Source organism: Eleutherodactylus coqui, chromosome 4 (assembly GCF_035609145.1).
Source record: "Eleutherodactylus coqui strain aEleCoq1 chromosome 4, aEleCoq1.hap1, whole genome shotgun sequence".
Lineage (NCBI taxonomy): Eukaryota > Metazoa > Chordata > Amphibia > Anura > Eleutherodactylidae > Eleutherodactylus > Eleutherodactylus coqui.
The window spans coordinates 8,376,659-8,401,587 of NC_089840.1; the positions used below are offsets into that span (position 1 = coordinate 8,376,659).

General features: G+C 45.9%; 1 protein-coding gene across 4 annotated transcripts in view; it reads left to right on the forward strand.

Annotated features, from left to right (window-relative positions):
* The window catches only part of MAP3K7CL (MAP3K7 C-terminal like), a 48,240-nt gene extending 24,071 nt beyond the window's left edge, over positions 1 to 24,169 (forward strand). For 3 of the 4 annotated variants that reach the window (XM_066599045.1, XM_066599044.1, XM_066599048.1), the window contains 3 exons: positions 10,924 to 10,979; positions 13,657 to 13,778; positions 19,194 to 24,169. In XM_066599045.1, coding sequence (XP_066455142.1) covers positions 10,924 to 10,979; positions 13,657 to 13,778; positions 19,194 to 19,374 — 359 coding nt within the window. In that variant the 3' untranslated portion in view covers positions 19,375 to 24,169. Of the gene's footprint in view, positions 1 to 7,242; positions 7,334 to 10,923; positions 10,980 to 13,656; positions 13,779 to 19,193 lie in introns of those variants that run through there. The other variant, XM_066599046.1, reaches the window with a different exon arrangement.
* Positions 24,170 to 24,929: the final 760 nt, after the last annotated feature.

Consider the following 24,929-nt stretch of genomic DNA (forward strand, 5'->3'; position numbering starts at 1 on the left):
ATTCTGGGGTTATTCAGACGGTTTATGTTAAAGGCCCTGAATAGACCGCCGGGTGTCTCATAGATTGCCTGCTCAGAGTTCAGACGTCTTCACTTCTCTTCTAATGCAGCTTCGTGTCACTTATCAATTATATTAGATGAGCTTCCACAATGTCTCGCATCGATTGCTCGATCGCTCGCCCCTTGATACTAACGAGTGTCCTTCACTTGTCTGATTGCATTTGCTTGCTTACACTGATCTCCCCTGCATGCAATAGACCAGAAGCAATCACATTGTAAAAGTGATAATTGCAATAACATGGGTCACATGGTCACCGGCGTGGCAGCGGCAGAAGACAGAAACTCGTTGTAATGCCAACTCCCATGACATTGATTACTCCCAACTACACTTATGTGCTGCATGCATGAGGTATGTTGTGAATGTATGAGTAGTTGACTAATATTAGTGTTTGAAGGGAATTTGTCTGCGCCCATAGGACACTTTGTGAGTTGAGCGCCCATGTAGCAGGTTCCATGATGGCGCGGCAGCTGACAGATGAAGACATTTAATTGGTGCAGAATGCCCCTACTGCAAAGTGCCTTGTCTTCCCTGCCACATAGTATTCCACATAGTATTCCACACATCAGTTTACTAATTTAGCTTCCCCATAACCAATTAACCATAAAACAGTGTGTCATCATATTCCCGTATCACCACAATCCACATGCATCTGTCAAAGCCACTATAGTGTACACACCGCAACGTCACAATGGAGACCGGTCTCGCGTGTCTGGCTGTAGTGTTTTTGTTTCGGATCCTTGGCACTGTCATCTGATTCAGGACTGAGTGGGAGAAGAGAGACTTTCTCTCCTTCCTTGCAGTTCCTCATCTTCTTCAGCCCCCGAGTCATCAGGGCCCTCTAGTCATACTCCTGGCAGGGGGGACGTGTCCTATGCCACTGTGCTTAATGGCCTCGACCACTTCTGCGGCTGCTGCTGTGCTGTGAAACTCTGCCCCTCTGTGCTGCACTCAGATGTTGCTTCTGCTCCTTCTTGTTCCTGAGCTGTGGCGCAGCTACTTTCCTATTTGTAGGGCACCTACTCCACTGAGAAGGCTCGGGAATGGGTGGGGTTTAGCCCTTTAGCCTGCTGCAGGCTGGGTCTTCCAAGTGGTGAACCACTAGTTGTGCCACTGCTGACAGCTAGGAGGCCTGAATGGATTGGGCCCAGGGCACACATCAGGCCATCGCTCAGCCTCTTCCATCCTAGGGCTCCTCACAAGATGAGGCACAGTTTTTTCTACTCAGCAGAAGTTCTCTTCCACAGACTCCAACTCAGACTCTTGCAGGCTTGTCTAGAAGAACCACCACTCACTGTCTCAACTGCCTCTGGCTAAGTCTCTCTTAGACTCCCTTGCATACACATATATAAAACATGATCATGTGACACAGAACAAGATACATTTTCCAGACATAACCCAGACGTTAACCCTTTCAGTGCTGCAGGGGTGCAATACACATCACACATGCACACACATTGAAGACACTGACAATACAATTGCATAGGACAAACGCATGCATACTTATTGAGGGGCCCCGTTAACTCTGGGCCATTACACTGGTAATGGGGTAAAATCTCTTCTCTGCGTCGTAGAGGCATCTAGTGGTCAACAAGCTCTACACAAGCGGAAGAAGAGGTCACTACACACAAGGAGCCTCCGAGAGCCTCTTATAGGCCAAGGGGAGAACCACTTTTAGGGCCTCTGGTGACAAGACTGGTCATCTAATCCATGAAGAGTATATGGATAGCAGCACAACCGGAGTTCCAGTAATGAGAACCGCGTAAAAGTAAAAAATAGGTGCACGGTCATATATGGGTCCGGACTGAGGACCCCAAAATATATGGCTCCAAATAATCCAAAAAGGGAGACCAGCACACAGGGGCTACTTAAAATCCAAAAGTTTCCTTTATTCCTCAGTACAGAGAAGCTGCGACGTTTCGACCCGATTGCTTGAAAAAGACCCACTCGGGTTGAAACGTCGCAGCTTCTCTGTACTGAGGAATAAAGGAAACTTTTGCATTTTAAGTAGCCCCTGTGTGCTGGTCTCCCTTTTTAGATTATTTGAAGACCGTTCATCCAATCATATCTGCCTGAGATGGAACTGTATGCCGAGATCTGCAGTAAAACGACAACTTCTTCTGTGGTCGAAGTGTTGATCCGTTAAGACAAATTCGGCTCTGCTACATCTGCACTTTTTAAAATTCTTAGCATATGTTTTCTACATAGAGGATGTATGACACAATGATTACATCCATCTTGGCTCTGATGAGAAGGGAGTCTTGAATTTCGGGTTTTGCACGGAGCCATCCTTCAATGTCTCTTACTGTTAACGAAGGTTTTGTACTTAACGCCTACCACAAATGAGCCCGTGTCACAGCGGATAAGTTATTACACTGCAGAAATCTATCACCTTCTTAAATTAAACGGCGTTGCAGTGCCCACCAGTCCATTAAGACATTTCCATGACACTGTATTTGCACCTTGGGTTTAAAGACGTCTTGGAGCGAGGCGGCTAAGAATATAAATTGCAGCTGTTCTATAGCCGCTCGGACGAGACCATTAGGAAATGTACTACGGAATGCAACAATGCTCCGCATGGCGAGCGCAACTATTTCTGTAGTCGTTGACCCTGTTGTTTCGTACTTATAATGCGCTCTTTCAGCCTATTCAGGGAACTAATTACGCCATAAATGATTGATTTACGCCATTACATTGCAGCACGCAGCCTTCACGAGCGCGCCGACTTCTTTCCAGACACATTTTTTTTACTGTGAAACCAAAGATGCTTCAGGAAGCAGAAGAATAGCGGGACTCTCACCAAGGTCAAAGCTGAAAATAAATCCCTAATAGATATATAATGGATACCTAGTATACACATACATTTACCCTTAGGCTCACGTGATGTGAACGGTGTCTAACAGAAATAAAATAATGACTTACCCCCTGAAAAAAAATTAATGAATAAAATATCCATGGCGGGTGGGTGTCAGTTGTCTAAGACAGCTGGCACCCACTGTGTATGGGGTCCCAATCCTTCTACATCTAAATCCCATGTGCCCAGGACGTAACTGTACACCCTGGGGTGCTGAGCTGTGAGCATTGGTCCCACTATAGGAGGTCGGCCCTCATGGAGTTGGTGTATGACAGTTTGGTCAGTAGACACTGGAGAGTATTATGTAGGTCTTCTGCAGCTCCTCCTGTTCCTCCGGTCCTGATGCTGGAAGGCATCTTGTAAGTCTCTGGTAGCTCCTCCTGTTCCTCCGGTCCTGATGCTGAAGGGAATCTTGTAGGCGTCTGGCGGCTCCTCCTGTTTCTTCAGTCCTGATGCTAGAAGTCATCTTGTAGGCTTCTGGCAGCTCCTCTTGTTCCTCCGGTCCTGATGCTGGATAGCATCCTGTAGGCCTCTGGAAGCTCCTCTTGTTCCTCTGGTCCTGATGCTGAAGGGCATCTTGTAGGGTTCTGGCAGCTCCTCCTGTTCCTCTGGTCCTGATGCTGAAGGGCATCTTGTAGGGTTCTGGCAGCTCCTCCTGTTCCTCTGGTCCTGATGCTGAAGGGCATCTTGTAGGCCTCTGGCAGCTGTTCCTCTGCTCCTGATGCTTGAGGTCACCTTGTAGGCCTCTGGCAGCTCCTTCTGTTCCTCCGGTCCTGATGCTTGAGGTTATCTTGTAGGTCTCTGGCAGCTCCTCCTGTTCCTCCGGACCTGATGCTGGAGGGCATCTTGTAGTTGCGGGCAGCTCCTTCTGGTTCTCCGGTCCTGGTGCTTGAGGTCATCTTGTAGGTGTCTAGCAGCACTTCCTGTTCCTCCGGTCCTGATGCTGGAGGTCATCTTGCAGGGTTCTGGCAGCTCCTCCTGTTCCTCCTTTCGAACCTGAAGCCAGGTTGATGCCCTTCTGTCCAGCTCTCCTGGTGTAACGGCCCGTGTCCTACTATCTGCTCCCTGTTCTTGTGCTGGCAGACATGGCTAACCTTCTTACTCCAACACGAATGGATATGCCATCCTGGAGTAGCAGGACTACCAGTACCACCTGATTGGGCTTCAGGTACCCCTCATGTACCGGTAGTGACAAGAACACCAGCAAAACACAGAAATAGAGAGGAATCGGTCAGGATGTAGAGAGGAATTTTCTATTTACCTTTGTTTTGGAGAGGGGGTTGGTGTCACCTCTCCGGTGGTGTTTTACAGACAAATTTCCTATTGAAATGAATATAATATCTGTAATACCAAGCCTGACCACTGCAGTAAAAAAGGAGCTGTCTGCTCAGCACACAAATGCAAAGACCCATTGAACAGCTGATTGGCATGGATTCTGGGCAGCGGACCTGATCTATTATTGATGGCCTATCCTAAGGATAGAACATCCATAGTTTACAAAAATACCATGCCTGACCATTGCAGTGGGAACAGAGCTGTCTGCTTCTTGCCTTAAACAGGTCAGTGCACAGGTGCAATGGCCTAGCGAAGACTGGTCAGCGGGGGTCCAGGGCAGAGGACCACCACTGATATGCGATTGTTGGCCTATCCTAAGGACAGGCCATCAGAAATTTACAACTGGACAAGCCCTTTAATATGGAGTCACACAAGCATGTTTGGCCGTTAAGATTGGAATCCATATGTAAGGAGATATCTTTCCCAAAAAGCAATGCTCTTTATACCTCCATGCAGATGGAATCCAATGGAACATTCTTTAACATTTTTACGGCTGGCTTCGTAAAGAATCCAAAGTCTGAGGCCTATGGAGGCGCAGTAAGGACCCATAACTTGTATAAATGCGAAGCTGCATACCTCAGAGGTTGTGGGAAGCCATAGTACGGCCATATACTCGAGCCCTGAGAGCCCCGAGCTGTGTTTGTACATTCCGGTTGCATCAGGTGTTTTTGGTGTTACCGTAGTGTGTTCATCACCTTTTGTGAAAATTGCAACAAAAACTGCGGTGCGGGAGCCCACAGTGGAATCCAACCTTGTGCCCAGCCGGCATCAGCCCGTACCTGTATTTTCTTCTTCTTTTCTGTACTGCGGATGGTCCGCACAGCGCGCTGTCGGACATGTGCAATACAGATTTTTTTTTTACTTCAATGAAAGCAGTCCATGCGGAATCCGCAGGAAAATGGAGCATGCTGCGATTTTTCATCCACGAGTGGAAACCGATTGTCTCCTTTGGCGCCTTTCACACAGGGGGAATATTTCAGAATAGGCCGCCCCTGAACTCTGCACCAAATTCTACATGGCTAACTGCGGATTCTGATGCAGAATTGCCATCAGGATTCTGCTACTTTCAAATCTTCAACAAATCTGCATATTAGAGGTGCAGTTTTTGGTGCTGGACATTCCGCAGCGGGACGTATTACACAGCGCAATTATAGAATATTCTGTCCTGTGTGAAAGGTGGCCGATAAGAAAAAATTGCCAGCTGCAGCAGGCCAGGCAGCAATCAGCAGTATACTCACCCAGCGTGCAGCTTCAGTCTATCGGCGCCTGATGCTACTGTGACCCCTGACCTCTCCCATTGGGCCATTTAGGGGGTTACTATTACTATTTGGCCCTCCAATAGTATTATTAGGGACACTGCTGGGCGCTTTCGATGCTTGTATATTTCACACTTTGCCTCAGGCATCATAGAGGCTTGTGGTACCCCTGATTGACCGGTCCTACATGGACGGTAACGGCTGCGGACCACCAATATAGCCTGCCACTGTGCAGGAATCCTGGTGAAGGCAGTGCATGAGAAGCAGTTGGTGGTGGTGGATGGAGGCCGTTGCTGCACAGCGTGATTCATGTCTACACTTTTAGAGCTTTCACCTATTTTTACAGGAGGCAATTATGAATCTTAAAGTAAACACAGAGGAATTGTGGATTGGCAGCCGCGCGCCTCGGAGAAGGTAAATATATCAGCGATAACACAGCCGTCAGCCGGAGATGTCATAGCTGATATTTATAGTCCGGACAAGGAACTCTCATCCTCCTTCGTCGTCTTCTTCAGTCTTGTCCCTTATTACTGCCGTTCATCCTCATCTGAGGTATTGGCCTCTCCCACGTGAAGTCGTCTTGTCACTTTGATACTTGAAGAACTTGAATACATGCTTAGAACCAGTCATGTTATTTGCTGAATCTTTTTGTATCTTTGATGTCGGACATCTTTTTGTTTTCTTTTTTCTTTCCCATTTCTGCAAATTTTTGCAGTTGTTCAGGCTTGGGCTTTTCCAGCCATATCTAATGCAGCCGTGTTGGTACCACTATTATAAGCATACCTCCCAGCTGCCATGGGATTGCCCATAAGGCTGGCCTCAAAATGGACAGACATACATATTTTAACAAAAATATTGGACACACATAGTAGAAGGTGTATTTTTCAATACAGTGTTCGATAGCCTTTGGCCTCAATGACTGCAGTCGCCCTCCTATGCCGTTCTTCACCAAATTCCCATAGATGTGTGGGGGGATTTGCCTCCATTCCTCGAGGAGCTTTAGATAGTGATGGGGGGGGATGATAGGTGTGTTGGAAGTACACGGATACGGCGATCTAGTTGGTCCCAAAGATGCTCGATATGATGGAGATCTGGACTTTGAGCCGACAATGAAGTTCATAGACGTTCTGCTCCGCCACACTGCATACCGCATGACATGATGCTCAGTCATGTTGGTGGAGACATGGAGCTGTATCCGAGTATTACCACAGGGGAGGTGATACCACATTGTCTGGGATGTCTCTGTAACCATTGGTGTTGAGGGTGGACTTCACTATAACCAATGGTCCCAGTCCTTCCCAGCAGAACGCCCCCCCCCCCCCCCAACACGCACACACCATAACAGAACCTTCTCCAAACTTCACTGTTGGGACGATGCCGTCACGTAGAAACCGCTTTCCAGGCAACCGTCACACCCAAGTGCAGCCATCCGATTGGAAGATGGTGTACTGTGATTCAGCTGCCCACAACTCTTGCTTCCAATCACTTACAGTCCGTCGCTCCAAGCCCCATCGCAGGCGCCGCTGTGCATTCACTGCTGTGGTGCTGTGTGCAGCCGCTTGTCCATGCTAATCCTTGTACAAGTACAGTACACAAAGTGGTCTATAGGGGGCCTTAACTGTGTGCTAATCAGCAGGGACAGCTGTATGGGTGGGTCTGGTGTGGTTGAAACCTCTAGACACATTGAGTTTTTCTGCTGAAGTCTGGAGCAGAGTTACTGCTGAGAGAGCTGCTATCTGAGAGGGAGGCTGAAAGCCTGACGACTATGGTAGACCAAGCTGTGGTATGGCCACAAGGCTGACGGGAAAGGACGCCCCCAGACAGACACCCGGTTGGGTATTTATATGAACATTACTGTGATGTGTATTGGCGCTAAGCCACTGTGTTAGTAACGAGTGAGAAAACTACTTGTTGAGTAAACGCCTTAATGGGCACGCGTTTGGTATTTTTATAAGACCAAGTGTATATGCTGCCAGTGGCTGATGTGTTTCCACTGGATGTACTTGTTACTGCTGAAAAGTCAAGAAATATAAAGCTATTTGGACTGAGTGAGCCATTGTGTCTTGGCTGACCCCACTCGCCACATAGACATTGCCACACCCTTCTCATGCTGTTCCTTACAGATGGTTCTGGTGCTAATGGATGTTCCAATGGCATGTGAGACCCCCTGAGCGAGGGCAGACGATGTATGTGATGTCTTCACAGCTGGTACAAGGCTTCGTTGTCCATGTTCTGTCAGTTTACGAGGTCTCCCTAAACGTGGCGGCACCGCATACACCGGATGGTCTCCATCTCCCAATAACACGGCCAACAGTGGACTCTGGAAGGTCCAGAAGCTGCGATGTCCGTACCGATTGGTTGGTGACATCCCATCACGAGACCCCGTTCTCAGCTCTGCACCTGGTGACATCCCACCGCCAGACCCCATTGTCAGTTCTACACCTGGTGACATCCCCCCGCCAGACCCCGTTGTCAGCTCTACACCTGGTGACATCCCACCACCAGACCCCATCATCAGCTCTACACCTGGTGACATCCCACCGCCAGACCCCGTTGTCAGCTCTACACCTGGTGACATCCTCCCACCAGACCCAGTTGTCAGCTCTACATCTGGGGGTATCCCCCCACCAGACCCCTGTTGTCAGCTCTACACACCTGGTGACATCCCACCACCAAACCCCATGATAGGCTCTACACCTGGTGACATCCCACCGCCAGACCCCGTTGTCAGCTCTACACCTGGTGACATCCTCTCACCAGACCCAGTCGTCAGCTCTACATCTGGGGGCATCCACCCACAAGACCCCATTGTCAGCTCTACACCTGGTGACATCCCACCGTCAGACCCCGTTGTCAGCTCTACACCTGGTGACATCCTCCCACCAGACCCCATTGTCAGCTCTACATCTGGTGATATCCCACCACCAGACCCTGTCGTCGGCTCTACACCTGGTGACATCCCACCACCAGACCCCATCATCAGCTCTACACCTGGTGACATCCCACCGCCAGACCCCGTTGTCAGCTCTACACCTGGTGACATCCCACCGCCAGACCCCGTTGTTAGCTCTACACCTGGTGACATCCCCATGCCAGATCCCTGTCGTCAGCTCTACACCTGGTGACCTCTCCCTGTCGTCAACTCTACACCTTGTGACATTCCTCCGCCAGACCCCGTTGTCAGCTCTAAACCTGGTGACATCCCCCCCGCCAGACCCCTGTTGTCAGCTCTACATTTGGTGACATCCCACCACCAGACCCTGTCGTCAGCTCTACACCTGGTGACATCCCACCACCAGACCCCATCATCAGCTCTACACCTGGTGACATCCCACCGCCAGACCCCGTTGTCAGCTCTACACCTGGTGACCTCTTCCCGTCGTCAACTCTACACCTTGTGACATTCCTCCGCCAGACCCTGTTGTCAGCTCTAAACCTGGTGACATCCCCTCGCCAGACCCCTGTTGTCAGCTCTACATCTGGTGACATCCCACCACCAGACCCCGTCGTCTGCTCTACACCTGGTGACATCCCCCGCCAGACCTAGTCGTCAGCTTTACACCTGGTGACATCCTCCCACCAGACCCCATTGTCAGCTCTACACCTGGTGTTATCCCACCACCAGACCCCGTTGTCGGCTCTACACCTGGGGGCATCCCACCGCCAGACCCGTGGGATGGCCTTTCAGGCCTTAAAGAGGTGTTACCATCTTAGTGCCTTTCCCTATACTGATGCTCTTGTCCTGCTGGCCACCAGGATCGCAGAGATAGCTGCATTTTATGAAAAAATTCTAGCATAAAAACAGTCAGGGGGGCTTGTTGGGGGCACCATATGGCAGTACTGTAAGAGCCCCGTAGTATGGCTGCCATGTGCCAACAAGTAGCCTTAGGGCCCTTTTACACGGAACGACCTGTTGGGTACAGATGCCTGATGGGACGTCCCAGCGATGAGCGTTCCTATGCTTTTCCGTAGAAACAAGTATCGCTAGTGAATAGCGGTGCATCGGACCGTGGATCGTTCCCGCTGCCTTCACTCACAGTAAACAGGCCGTCGCTCATAGATGAATGACTGCCTGTTTCCACGGGCCGATCCGTCGTTCAGTTATTTGCATGCAGAAACCTAATGACAACTGAGAAGCGAATGAACTCTTCAGGTTCCAGTGATTTCAGCGAGAAGCATCACATCGCACTTGCATCACATGGCATGCGATGTGTTTGACTGTCCCATTTAAAACAATGGCCGATGCGTTCCGAGGGACACGAGAAGATAAGGACATGCAGCCATCTTTTACCTCGCAGCATCGATCCGGTTTATGACCCTATTCAAAGGAATGGAGTTCATATTGGCGCTAGTTTTACGTCTCGCCACATAAACAATTCATACAAGATTCTCCCCTGTGTGAATAAGCCCTAGGACTCTATTCACACGGATGATTTTCACGCACAAGTTCCGTCCGCTTCTGATATGGATAGAATTTGTGTGGGAAAGAATCTATAGATTCTAATGTTTTACTTCATATGAGCGATTTTTATCTTGGAGCGAAATAAAAAAATCGCCGCAGGTCCTATTTCTGTGCGATCCTGCTCCAAGTATTGCCCATTATTGTCTATGGGAGTGTAAAAAAACGAATCGCGCTCGCATAACATAACATGTGATTTACATGCAAAGCGATACAATGTGTTATGCAAGCATTTTACTATTCGAACCACATGCGATTTTTTTTCATGCGCGCGAAACACTCATCTAAAAAACAAATGTAAGGGCAAAAACACACGGCCGTATGCGCAACTACGCTTGTCGCTCTGGAGCAGAAATGAGGTTTTTTTTCTCGAAGTATTCAAATTCTGTGCCACAGCGCAGGCGCTTGAATAAAATAGCGGGAAGATGGGTCCTGTTGTACCTTTTATCACCTGTACTATTAACAAGCGATGATACCGCTAATGAACACGAAACCATTGAAATCAATGGTTTCGTTTCGTCCTGCATAACAGGAATCACACCCAGGAATCACATGCAGGAATCACACCCAGGAATCACACCCAGGAATCACATGCAGGAATCACACCCAGGAATCACACCCAGGAATCACACCCGTCTGAAGAAGCCCTCAATGTGAATATGTAGCATTCGTATGAAAATTGCACAGAAAATGGTCAGATTTTCACTTCTGACTTCAGACTTCCATCTCTCTCACATGTGTGAATTAACCCTTACACTTCACTGTTTATCCATCTTATCTAACGACTTTAGTGCGACACACACGGTACTGAAGAAATAAATAGAGGTTCATAGTCTTGGTCAACAGAACAGCACCCCCGGAGGAGAGGGGTCAGTCCTGCACCAAGGAGGTTAATAATGATAGAGAAGTAATAATGATGTTACTTGTTCTGTAACTTGATACAATTGTCTTCCCTCCTACAGATGACTCGTCTGCAGAGAACGCCTTCCCTTTGTCATTTCCAGGTCTAGACCAACAACTTCAGGTAACAACGGCAGCGAGCAAAACAGAAGCCTTACAATGTATTCAACAAGCCATCAAGCAATCGCATGTTCAAATCTCCTAGTGGGACTAAATAAAAACCATATAAATGGGGTTAACCCTTTAATGATGCAGCCCCTTTTTTTTGCATTTCTAGTTTTTCTCCCTACTTTCAAAAAATCCTGACTCTTATTTTTCCACCTCTAAGGCTGTCGGACGGCTTGGAGTTATTTATGGGATGAATTGTTATAAATATGGGTATTTTTTTTTTAATTAACTTTTATTTCATCGCAAGAATCTGCTAAAAACGCTTATTGTTGCCCTCATCCACTCTCATCTTGATTATTACAACTCGTTGCTGATCGGCCTCCCCTGCACAAGACTCTACCCTCTCCAATCCATCCTGAAAGCAGCAGCCAGGCTCATCTTCCTGTCCAGCCACTACTCGGACGCCTCTGCCCTGTGCCGGTCACTGCACTGGCTGCCTGTCAAATACAGAATTCAATTTAAACTCGCTACCTTCATCCAGAAGGCGCTCCACAGCGCTGCGCCACCCTCCATTATATCCCTCATCTCAATCCATCACCCAGCCCGGGCCTTCTGCTCTGCAAAAGAAATCAGACTGAATGCCACATTAATTTGAACCTCTCATTTCCACCTCCAAGACTTCTCCAGAGCAGCACCAGGCCTCTGGAAAGCGCTACCCAAAACTATCTGCGCAATCCCTGATTCAGAAAACTCTGCCTGATAACATGCTCCCTGACCTACTGACTGCAATCCCTGCCAGCCACCATCAACTGCCCCTGCAGTCATACTGATTCTGCCGTCACACAGCTAAACGTCTGACCATTGTCTCTGTGTATAGCATCCCTCACTCTCCACCCCGCCATACTGCGCACATCTCCACCCCCCCCCCATACCGTGCACATCTCCAGGCCCTTTCCCTTCTGTGTCCCCCCATTACTTGTAGTATGTAAGCTCGTTGGAGCCGGACCCGCACCCCTATTGTTTCTATCAGCTGATTACTATGTAACCGTGGTTCTGTAATGTTTGTACTTTTGTCTTTCTGTATCCCCCCCGTCTATGTAAGCGCTGCGGAATATGTTGGCGCTATACAAATACAGATTATTATTTCTTCTAATAATTTATTAAAGTAATAAATATAATATTATTCAAAAACGTAAAGTTTAACCCCTTAAGCACACGGCCTATTTTGGCGTTGAGGACCAAACTATTTTTGGTATTTTTTCATCTCCATTTTTCAAAAGCCATAACCTTTTTATTTTTCCGTTACTGCGGCCATATAAGGGCTTGTTTTTTGCGTGGCGAGCTGTAGTTTTTATTGGTACCATTTTTAGTTACAAAGACTACATTGTAAAACTTTTATTATTTTTTTTATGATCGCAGGGAGAGAAAACGCATCAATTCTGTCATAGATTTTTTGGGTTTTTTTCAAAGCGTAAATTATGTAGCATAAATGACACACTACATTTTTTTCTGTGGGACGGTACGGTTACAACGATACCAAAATTGTTATATTTTTTTTAGGTTTTTCCACTTTTGCACAATAAAAACCCTTTTTTTGCAAATTGTTATTTTTTTTCTAAGCTCATAGTGCTATAACTTTTTTATTTTTCCATGGACAGCGCTCTCTGAGGGGTTATTTTTTGCGAGACGAGCCATAGTTTTTATTGGTGCCATTTTGGGGTACATAGGTTTTTTTTAATCACTTTTATTGCGTTTTTTGGGAGGCAAAATGCTAAAAATTAGCATTTTGCCTCAGTTTTTTAGCATTTTTTTAAACGCTTTTTGCCATGCAGGATAATAAGCACATTCAATGTATTGTACGCGTCGATACCAAATATGTGGGATTTTTAATTTTTCCCAAAAATTTTTATGCTAATATGAAAAAAGCATAGAAAAAGTTTTTTTGACATTTTTTTGACATTTTTAGTTTTTGTACTTTATTTTTCTCTTTTCTTTACACCATCTGTGTCCCTCTGAGGGACTTTTACTGCCGCACTGCAGATGGCTACGATAAGGCATGGCAGGACTTCTCTACTGCCATGCCTTATCGCTTACTATAGCAATCACAGGCTATGGCAGTACAGGACTCCAGTATCTGGCGTCCTGTTGCCATAGCAACCAGCTGGGCGGGAAGAGGTTAAAGTTTTTAAATTATAATTGAAAGTATTTAAATACAATTTAAATTTTTTTTTTACTCCTGTTTACATTTTTTCCCCATAGCGGACTTGAACTTGCAATCATTTCATCAATCATACAGTATAATACAGTACAACAGACACACCTTGATAGGCAATCAGTCATGGCAGTATGGTACCTTCAGAAGGTCTCCCCGGCTACCATGGAAAGCAAACAGCACCTTACAATCTCATCATGGAGGTGCCGTTTGGGACCCCTGAACTCCGATTGGGAGATTTAAATGCTGTTGTCAGAATGGTCAGTGGAATTTAAAGGGTTAACTTAGCAGCCATTTCTATGCTGCTGCGCTTCTCTTGCAACTGTCCGCTGAAGCTTCCCTCCTGCTTCCGTTGTCAGACAGCCTCTCTCTCTGCACCTCCATGTAGGTTTTAGGATGTTTTTTATGTTCTTGGATTCATACCGGCCGACTTTAATATTAATCTTCATGTATTGCTGTTTCTTACTGTTTCCACCTTCAGCCTCTTCCGCCATGTAACTCGTCCAAGGAGTCCATGCAAGTGTTCAAGCAGCACTGTAAAATTGCAGAGGAATACCACCAAGTGAAGAGGGAGATCACACTTCTGGAGGAAAGGAAGTAAGTTCTCCACATGGAGTTAGCCAAAATGTACTAAACGAGGACCAGCAGGGCTCAGGGGTACTTCTGACATTGAGCGATAGACACCTGACAGAAGATTTCAAGGTCTTGGGAGCATGAAATAATATCTGAACCCTCCTGAGCTAATTTCCAATGTTAGTCCATTAACTGGCTATTGATACTAGCAGAGTTTGTTGGGGGTGGGGTCAATGTGGATGACCCAACAGCAGGTTCCAAATCCAAGAGTGTGCGCTAATCTGTAAATTGTCCAAATCACACATTTAGTTCAGTAGACGGCTCTCATTTAAAGTCAGTGCCAGGGTCTGGTTAGATTGCACCATGTGCAGATTTTTTTTTGCCACAGCCATCATAAGAAACAGATGATTTATATTGCACTGATAGCCAGTCTGCCTGTATTCTGCTACCCACACAAGAACAGCACAGTGAAAAAATACTGTACCAGAAGCAAGCTAATAACATAAATACAGCACCAGAACCAAGCACATTACATAAACACTACACGAACCAACCTCACTAAATAGATATACGACAAGAACCAAGCTCATAAGATAAATACAGTCCCGGAACTACGCTCAGTGCATAAATACTGCACCAGAACCAAGCTCAGCACATAAATACAGTATCAGAACCAACCTTGATACATAAATATAGCCACGGAACAAAGCTAATACCATAAATACAGAACCAGCTGAGTACATATATACAGCCCAGAATCAAGCTCATAACATAAATACAGGACCAGAACCAAGTTTATCACATAACTACATCACCAGAAGCAAGCTCATAACATAAATACTGCATAAGTCAACCCTTAGTACATAAATTCAGCACTAAAACCAAAATCAGTACATATTTAAAATAGCAGAATCACCTCATAATATAAATACGGTCACAGAGCCAAGCTCAGTATGTAAATTAAGTAGGAGGACAAACTGTTTGTCTTGTGGGAAAAGAGCTGAAATTGGCACCTCACAACATCAGAGGGGAGGAGATAAAGCCATGGAGAATGATTAATGTAGGGTTACCATTCCCGTTAACGGAATCCGGTCATGCGCAGTACACTTTTTTTTATATTTCCCATGCCCTCACTTAGTGATGACACTTGATACCCGCCGCCCATATGCAATGTAATTGTGTATGGCCTGGGCTATATCCATGACCATAGAGAACAATGGGCTCTATGCCGCGGATATGCACGGTAAAATAGAACATGCTGCATTTTATTTTCCGCTCCCGGATTACACAACTCCAACACGCTAATATGAGCGCAACTACGTAAATCAATGCATTTCATTGATCCTTGTATCACATAGACTCATAGACTGCTGGAGTTGGGAAGGGTCATCGGGTCCAACCCCCTGCTCAGTGCAGGATCACTAAATTATCCCAGACAGATGTCTGTCCAGCCTTTGTTTGAACACTTCCATTGAAGGAGAACTCCCCACCTCCCGTGGCAACCTGTTCCACTCATTGATCCACCTCACTGTCTAATATCTAATCCGTGTCTCCTCCCTTTCAGTTTCATCCCATTGCTTCTAGTCTTTCCTTGTGCAAATGAGAATAGGGCTGATCCCTCTGCACTGTGACAGCCCTTCAGATATTTGTAGACAGCTATTAAGTCTCCTCTCAGCCTTCTCTTCCGCAAGCTAAACATTCCCAGATCCTTTAACCGTTCCTCATGGGACATGATTTGCAGACCGCTCATCATCTTGGTAACTCTTCTCTGAACTTGCTCCAGTTTGTCTATGTCTTCTTTAAACTGGGGTGCCCAGAACTGGACCCAGTATTCCAGATGAGGTCTGACTAAGGAAGAGTAGATGGAGATAATGACCTCACGTGATCTAGACTCTATGCTTCTCTTAATACATCCCAGAATTGTGTTTGCCTTTTTGGCTGCTGCATCACATTGTTGACTCATGTTCAGTCTATGATCTATTAGCATATCCAAGTCTCTTTCACATGTGCTGCTGCTTAGCCCAATTCCTCCCTTTCTGTGTGTACTTTTTTCATTTTCTTGCCCAGATGTAGGACTTTGCATTTCTCCCTGTTAAATACCATTCTGTTAGTCGCTGCCCACTGTGCAAGCTTTTCTAGATCTTTTTGAATCCTCTCTCTCTTCCCTAGTGTTAGCTATCCCTCCTAGCTTTGTACCGTCGGTGAATTTGATCAGTTTCCTCTCAATTCCATCCTCCAGATTATTTATAAAAATGTTGAACACCACTGGGCCCAGGACAGAGCCTTGTGTACCCCACTTGATACATTCTTCCAATTGAATGTTCCTCCATTAATGACCACTCTTTGAGTACGATCACTCAGCCAGTTCTGAATCCACCTAACAGTTGCCTTGTTAATCCCATATTTGGTCATTTGTTCAATAAGTATGGTATGAGATCCTTTGTCAAATGCTTTACTAAAGTCCAGATATACTATAACCACTGCATTTCCCTGATCAACCCAGTTGGTGATTCTGTCATAGAAGGAGATTAGATTTGTCTGGCATGACTTGTTTGTTACAAACCCATGCTGGCTCTGGTTAATTACTTCATTCTCATCCAAGTACTTGCATATATGCTGTTTAATAATTTGTTCAGAGATCGTTTCTGGTATACAAGTCAGGCTCACAGGCCTGTAGTTTCCTGGATCCACCTTCTTCCCTTTTTTGAAGATAGGGACAACATTTGCCATTTTTCAATCTTCTGGGACTTCTCCTGTTCTCCAAGAATTCTCTAAGATTATGGCGAGTGGTTCAGCAATTACCTCTGCTGCTTCCTTTAGTATCCTAGGATGTAATTCATCTGGACCTTGAGACTTGAATTCATGTAAGTTAGCTATGTGTTCCCTCACCATCTCTCTGCTTATAGATAGCCTGCATTCTTTTATTCCCCCAATAGCACAGGGAAGATCAGTTGATGTTTCATCTACTTTCTAAGAGAAAACAGATACAAAATAGGAATTTAAAAGTTCGACCTTCTCAACATCATTCTTAACTAATTCAGCATATTCATCCTGTAAACAGCCTATAGCATCTTTGACTTTTCTGTTGCTTTTGACATACCGCCAAAATCCTTTTTTACGGCTTTTGACCTCTATTGCAAGCATCAATTCATTATTAGCTTTAGCTTTTCTGACACTTGCCCTACAGTTTCTGCAGACCGCATTATATTCTTCTTTAGATATTCCCCCTCTTTCCATTTGATAAACATATTTGTACAAGTTCTGTGTTCATCCATCCGGGTCTCTTTAAATGCTTCTCATTCTTCCTTATTTTGGGATTATTATTAACGATTGTGCTTTGAGAATCACAATTCACAATATTTCCCAACCTTCTTGGACATTTCTGTCCTTAAGAACATCCCGCCATTGGATTCTTCCTCTTTCTGAGTTCGTTGAAATCTGCCTTTCTGAAATCCAACCTTGAGGTCTGAGTTTTCTCAGGTCTTCCTCCCCTTGTTATCCAACATCCAAGGATATCATGATCACTGCCTCCTAAGGTCCCAGCTACCCTTACTTCCTCAACCATTTCCTCCCTGTTGGTAAGAATTAGGTCCAAGATAGCAGATCCTCTTGTTTTCTTTTCGACCCTTTGGAAGATAAATTTGTCAGCAAGAGCGGATAAGAATCTGTTGGATCCATTACTTTTACCTGAGAGAGATTCCCAACAAATGTCTGGATCGGTAAAGTCTCCCATGATCACTATGTTGGGCTTTTATGAGAGCTTGGCTATCTGATGTAGAAAGAGTTCCTCCATATCTTCTGCTTCTCCAGGTGGCCTATAGTAAATGCCTACAATGGTGTCCTTTCTGTTGTTCTCTCCCTGTATTCTTACCCAAACAGTTTGTACAGAACTCCCAGCTCTGAAGCTTGAATCTCTGTGGAGATGGATGTTTTCCTAACATACAACACAACATCTCTTCCCGTTTTATTAGGTTTGTTTATTATAAATAAGTTGTATCCTTCAAGCCTTGTATCCCAATCATGTGTATCATCCCACCAAGTTTCCGTGATGCCAATGACATCTTATTTCTCTTCCTGTGTTCGGAGCTCCAATTCTCCTTGTTTGTTTCCCATGCTCTGGGCATTTGTGTAGAAACATGTTAGTTTGTGATCGGGGTCTCTTGCTTCTCCCCTTTCCTTATGAATTGTTCGTTCTTTCTTTCCACTTCTAATAGCGAGGTTCTCAAATGTATTAATTAGCTGTATATTTTTACCTGGCCTTTCACTTCCCTTCCCCTATTGTTCTAGTTTAAAGCTCTCCTAATGAGTGAAGCAAGGCGCCCACCAAATATATACTTACCTGTTTTTGTTCGGTGCCACCCGTCTCTAGCTAGCAGTCCATCATATAGGTAATTCACTCCATGGTAAGGTTGGGACATCGACACAAAAATATCGATAGTCAATAGTATCGACTATCACTGAACAAACTATCAATTATTGTAAAATATCGGTGGAAAACTATGGATATTTCGATATATCGACTTTTTAAAATGCTGTATAAAAATAAAACCGGTCGAAGGTTAATAAAGCAACAATCAACAAAAATTATAGTTTTCTTTTAAAACTTTAAACTGTTGAATTTCTTATTAACTTCTAACTATTAATAACAGGAAAATATATTAAAGTTACAAATGAAAATAAAAAAATTACTGTTGAAACATATAATTAAAATTAGGTCTATGAAAAGTATCGCCAAAGCATTAGCGATATATCGGTTTTCGATGTCCCAACCTTACTCCATGGTCTAGAAATCCAAACCTTTGCTGACGGCACCATAGATGTAGCCAGTTGTTCACCTCTAGAGTGCTGCTCCATCTCCTCATTCCACGGCCATCCACTGGGAGGATGGATGAGAAGACCACCTGAGCTCCAAGTTGCTTCACCTTCTTCCCAAGGTCTTCAAAGTCTCGGCAGATAGTTGCAAGGTCCTTTTTTGCAGTGTCATTTGTCCCTACATGTATCAGTAGGAATGGGTGATGTTCTGTAGGACTGACGAGTCTTGACAGCCTATCAGACACATCTGTGATTTGTAGTAGACACAAGCTTGCATTTGGCTTTTCCTCTGGTCGGACTGTAATCATACAGCATACGTTGCGGCTCACCGTGTGGCTTCTCTCCTTACCACAGATCATACGCTCGTGGAATTTACAATTCAAATCCGGTCGTCTGAGACTGGCCTTACATTGTTTCTGTAACTCCCATTGAAGTGAATGGGAGATTAGGAAGCATAAGGTTGCCGTCTCGGCTGTTTCACTGACACCCGGCTAGTTAGTTGGTAAACACCAACGGTTTCCCATTTCAGCTATGAAATGCTAAGATGGCACTGCCCCTTTAAATGTGAACCTGACAAGTCACTTTTTGAAACAAAACTTTTTTCCCCCATGTTTTTCCGCCTTACAGAAAGGAGTTGATGGCGCGGCTGGATCAGTTTGAGAAGGAAAATACAGACGCGGCTCACTTAGAGGAAGACTACGAGGAGCTCAGCAAAGAGAACCAGAGCCTCAGCCGGGCTCACTCCCGATGCAAAGAGCAACTCGAAAAACTGAGGATACAGTACCAGAAACGGCAGGGCTCGTCCTAACAGCGAATCGGCAAATGACAAGCGACACCCCCTACAAAGTGATCGACACATCAGCACTTTCATTTTAAACATTTCTTCGGATGTTGTTATGATTGACGTCTTGTTTCCAAAGTGATTTCGCGGTGATCGGCGAGCAATGATGATGCTTCTTAAAGGGACCTGCCACGGTACAGGCTGTTCTGCATGATACGTCCTAATATCGCTAAACTAGGGGGCACAATTGGGCCTATTATTTAGTCTCAAAAGTGCCCCAGGGGGGTTGGATTAGTCTTGTCACATATGCCCCTCCCACTTTGAGTCCACTCAGCCATTCAGCAGAGTGAAAATGACACAGACGGGGCAGATTTATGCAACTGTATGCAACCAATCACAGAGCAGCTTTATTTTTTCAAGAGGAGAATACGAAATTAAAGCTGCGCTGTGATTGGTTTTTCTTTAACACGGTTTCATAATTCTCCTTAGGGTAAGTTCACACAGCAGATTTTTTGTTGTGAATTTGCGCCGGAATCTGCAGTGATTCCGCAGAAAAGGCGCAACTCATAACCTCCAATAGGAATCTGTGCCTTTTTTACATGCGCAGATTTCAATTGGACGGAAGGAAATAAAAGAAGTGACATGTTTATACGTATCTGCTGCGCATATTAAATGCCCATAGCCTATATTGGTGCTTAATACGCACCCAGATGGGGCATGCTGCGTTTCTTTTTGCCCGCACCATATGCATGTATAAAAAACCATAATACGCGCGGCATAGGTCTGTGTGAGTGAGTCTTAAGGCCGATTTCACACGGGCGCATTTAGTCGTGCCAAAAAAGAAAATCGAACATGCTCTATTTTTCTGCATATTTTTGCACTTAAAGTCCCCATCAAAGTCAATGAGCGTGTGCAAATGCGCACAATATGAAAGAAGATACGTGAAACACTGCTGCAACCCCTCTGATCAGCCCACATTGAGTTGGCCCAATTCTACCTCCTAGTTCAGCTTTAATACGGCATTGTGCAAATCCCCTCAAAGCAACCATCCAGTTTAGGAACAAAATTCTGTCCTGGGACAAGGGGCTATATTATGGGCAGGAAGGGGGTATGTTGCCCACCATTGTTCTTCTCTGCCATCCCTCCAATTCACCAGTTTCAGCACAACTGCAGCAATTTTCTAACTACCTAATGCACACAGTGCGCACTTCGCTCTCATTGGCCAATGCCGATCCTGTGAGCAGCTGTGGCCAATTAGAAAGTGGGTAGAATGTATTAGTAGTCTAACACTACCAATGAACTTTGGGGGTTAGGTGGTCTGAAAATTGTGTTGGCCATCCCGGACCTGGAACCGGCGGAGCAGACAAGGACAACAGCAGATAATATGCAAGTCCCACCCCACCGCTCCCTCCAGTCCCGGGACAGAATTCCGTCCTGAAAGCGGAGGGTCGCTTTAAGGGAATCCATCCTGGTGACAGCTTCCCTTTAACAACAATGTGCAAATGTGTAAAACCTAAACAGATGAGAAATGAGAGTGAAATTGCTCAAAACACTATACATTATGTTATCACGATGTTACCTTTTTTTTAACTTTATTCTTCATATTGCTTCATAGTCATCACCAGCTTCGCCATGTTTATCAATCCATTTCTATTAAATAAGCTGATTACAAGATGTCCCCCCTCCAGGACCTCCAGTGATCTGCTGCGATCGGGGAGGGAATCTGTCAGCAAGTGTTCAATTTCCCTGCAGCGCCACCACAGGAGAAATGAAGCATTACATAATTCCCATTGAAACCTATGGGCAGTCCGCGTAATGCAGAACATGCCGGGTCCTCCGGAGTGAGCATAGCTGCTCAGTTGGATGAGGACCCCTCATAAAATGCTGCAGGTCATTAGTTTTCTGTGTTCACGTTGTAACCGAACATGACTGCAATATGAGGGATTTTATACATTTGCATTTTGTTAATAAACTAACTCCTTTTATCTTAATGTGATGGAAAACTGTAACTAACTGATAACTTATATGTTTTGTAACTGTAAATAGAATCAATGTTTCCATTTGTTTGGAAGACCCCCATTTCAGAACAGCTTTTATCATAGTGACACCTACAGGTTGTCAGTAGGTATTACATCACCTTCCAGAAGAGCCGTACTGGTGTGATGTCCACACATCATGAATGCTCTGGAATTCCCTGCTGAGAACCTGCAGTATTTTACAGAACAAGAAGCTGCGCAACAATCTGCAGCATAAATCGTCCTCCGGGGCGGACTGTTAGGCCTCATGTCCACGGGGAAAATAAGAATTAAAATCCGCAGCGTTTTTCCCGCACGTGGATCCGCGCCCCATAGGAATGCATTGACCACCCGCGGGTAGATATATACCCGTGGGCGGTAATTAAAAATTTCTGGAGCATGAAAAAAAATGGACATGCTCCACTTAGGTGCGGATCACGCGTGCAGAGCTCATAGAGCACATGGCGCAAATGATCTCCTGCATGAAAAATAAAAGACAATTACAGAGCATCCGCAGCCCAAATCCACGTTACAAATCTGCAGCGGATCTGATTTTCCCTGTGGACATGAGGCCTTAATGCAAGTTTACAGCCATTAGATCAATGTTTGCTGTGGACTTTCAGGTCAGATTTCTTTTTCAGTGCAAGGGGGGAAATCTGTGGCAAATATGCGGCATTTCTGCACCAAATCCGTGCCAAAAGCAGCATCACTTGGTGCGGTTTTTGCAGCTGCGGATTTTCCACTGATCCCCCACGTGTGCCACATCCTAAATATGCCTTTCATCCAGACCCATTTTCTTAACACATAAACCGCTGTATCGACGTGGGGCGGCCGGGCTTCATTCAAACAGCGGAATGTTTCCACAGATTTTCTGCAAACTCTTTTGCTGATTCTACTGCAAATCTGCATCCCATTACTTTCAAAGGGAATCCACGCCACAGTGTGTAAAGCCGCAGCGGATTGATGAGAGCTAAAATAGGGTGCAGCTATAGGGTAGTCGGTGGTAGCAGCTGCACCCCGGCTCTGGTGCCTAATGGGGCCTAAAGACTCCTTTGCCGCATAAAGCACCAGTATTATAAATGGCACTTTATAAAGGGACGGGGGGCTATTACAGATTTTGGACTGAGGGCCCAGATCTTAGAGGGGTTGTACCAAGAATACAAGTTCTCCCCTATCTGGATATTCAGAGGATAGGGTGTAACTTGACGATTGGCAGAGGTTTCACCCCTGTACTCTCCCCCCCACTTGTAGTAAGCAGGAGACTGGGTAGAGCACCGGTGACACAAGTGCATTAGCGCTCCATTCACTTTCAATGGGACTGCGGCGATACCCTAGCGGCACCCGCTCAAGTATTTTCATCAGCACCATTGAAATGAATTACCCACCGTGCACGCTCGGCCTGAAGTCACTGCGGGGAGAAGCGATCCCACAGTAACAGGTGGAAGGAGATGCGGGAGTCCCATTCTTAAGATTAGTGGGGGTCTCAGCCATGAGACCCCCACCAACCAGCAGGTTATCCCCTATGCTGTGGACATCTGTGGATAAGGGATGATTTGTAATCTTGGTACAATCCCTATCAAGTTATGCTTTGGGTTTGACATGTAAGAAAAAACACGTAAATGGGGGTCAGTTACTTGAGGCTCCCACCCAGGGCCATTTCAATAACCTATTGGGCCCAGTGCATGGGTATTAGCCCGCGTCCCCACCACTGCCTGCCTGCTCCACGCTGTCATCCGGCCACCTTTTTATGGCTGAAACAATACTAAAAAGCCATACTCCCCTAACCCAGTGCGGTCTCTGCTCATTTCCAGGTCCAGCAGTCACATGATTAAACACATGACCGCTGCACAGCCAATCACTGGCCTTAATGTTACTGAAATCATTGATTGGCCGCAGTAGTTACTCCATTAGCCATGCACAGGAACGATGGTCCTGGCCGTGAGCGGAGACCGTGGGGACCGAAGTGGCTTGATGCGATTGATGCTGCCGCTGTCCGGGTGCCTGGTGCTGCCACGGAGCAGATGGCCCGTTTGCTCTGCGCACCAGACATTTCCATGAGTAGATTCTGCCTCTAGCTCCTGGACAAGACCCTATGGCTTCATTCACAGTGCTATCCAATCCCCGCCCGTCTTCTCTCTGACTGACTGGGAACATGGATCATGATTGCTACATCATCTATAGTCCGGTCCAAAGCGTACGCATGCGCTGTGCAACCACAGACCGGCGCATGCGCAGAAACGTAAGTCGAGTCTGCCTAAAACAGGGCTAGGCAGTCTGCGCATGTGGCGGTCCATGGCTGCACAAGTCTGTGGATGATATAGGAGACGTCATCCTCGTCACCTGTAAGTCAGAGAGAGGACAGCCAGGGACTGTTGGGAATGGTGGGCAGCAGAGACAGTCGGCTTCGACGGTTCGGCATTTACATACATGCAGTGCGAGAAAGATTAAACTCTCCCTTTTAATGCCAGCACATGCGCAGATTGGCATGCCCTCTAATTGATTGTTCCCTACATGCCATTGGTGTCACCAGTCCCAAGCTGGTAACAGGTTCGCTTTAATAGGGAAGCTTAATAAAACCCGACTTACGATAAATCTGTGAATTTTTGTGTTTAGCGGTTTATTTTTTGCAGGTAATCTCGGACTCGGTGGAGATGTCACCACGTCGTTTGTTCTGTTTTTGGATGATGTATGACCAGTGATCTGTAAGCTACCAACGTGATTTTGATATTGTGCTCATTGTCATTTGCCTTTGTAAGCCCAGGCTTTTGTGTATATATCTGCCGTAAACATTGTATATGTCTTCTTTACAGTCTGCGTGTCGCTTGGTCTTTGGGACAACCATGTTGTGGGGTTGGCTGATGTTCTGTTCACATTCAGATCCACTGTGATAATTATTCTGCAGACCTAACAATGATGCATAGAGGAGGAAGGTACCGGGCGCCTCTTCTGGTGGGATCATGCCACCACATCTGGGGACTGGAGATTGTTCCTCCCTCCTTGGCACACATTGCAGAATGATCCTCAAGTTGCCTCTACTTGCCCTTGGTTGCTACTACTGTCTGAGGAGAGGGGTACTCTACGCATATTATAGGAGATGGAGCCAACCTAATCTGTAGGCTCTTCTCCATGTTCCTCCTGGCAATGTCAATGGCTGCTCTTGACACCAAACCAATTAGAGAATCATCTCATATCAATGTTTGATCATTGGGGGCTGCACCTCTGTGACCTCCACCAGTCATGAGGATTGGACTCCCAAGTGTCCCACACATGAACAAAACAAATGAGCATTACCACTCCATTCGTCTCTATGGGACTGCTGGAGGTAGTCAAGTACAGCATGCCGCAACCTGTCGCAGTCCCTTGGAGATAAATGAAGCAGCAGCCCAGATGCACGACTGCCGTTCCATTCATATAAGTAACATAGTTTGTAAGGCCGAATGAAGACAATGTCCATCTAGTTCAGCCAGTTTATCCTCCTGTGTTGTTGATCCAGAGGAAGGCAAAAAAAAAAAACCAAGAGCAGAAGCCAATTAGCCCTTTTGGGGGAAATATTCCTTCCCGACTCCC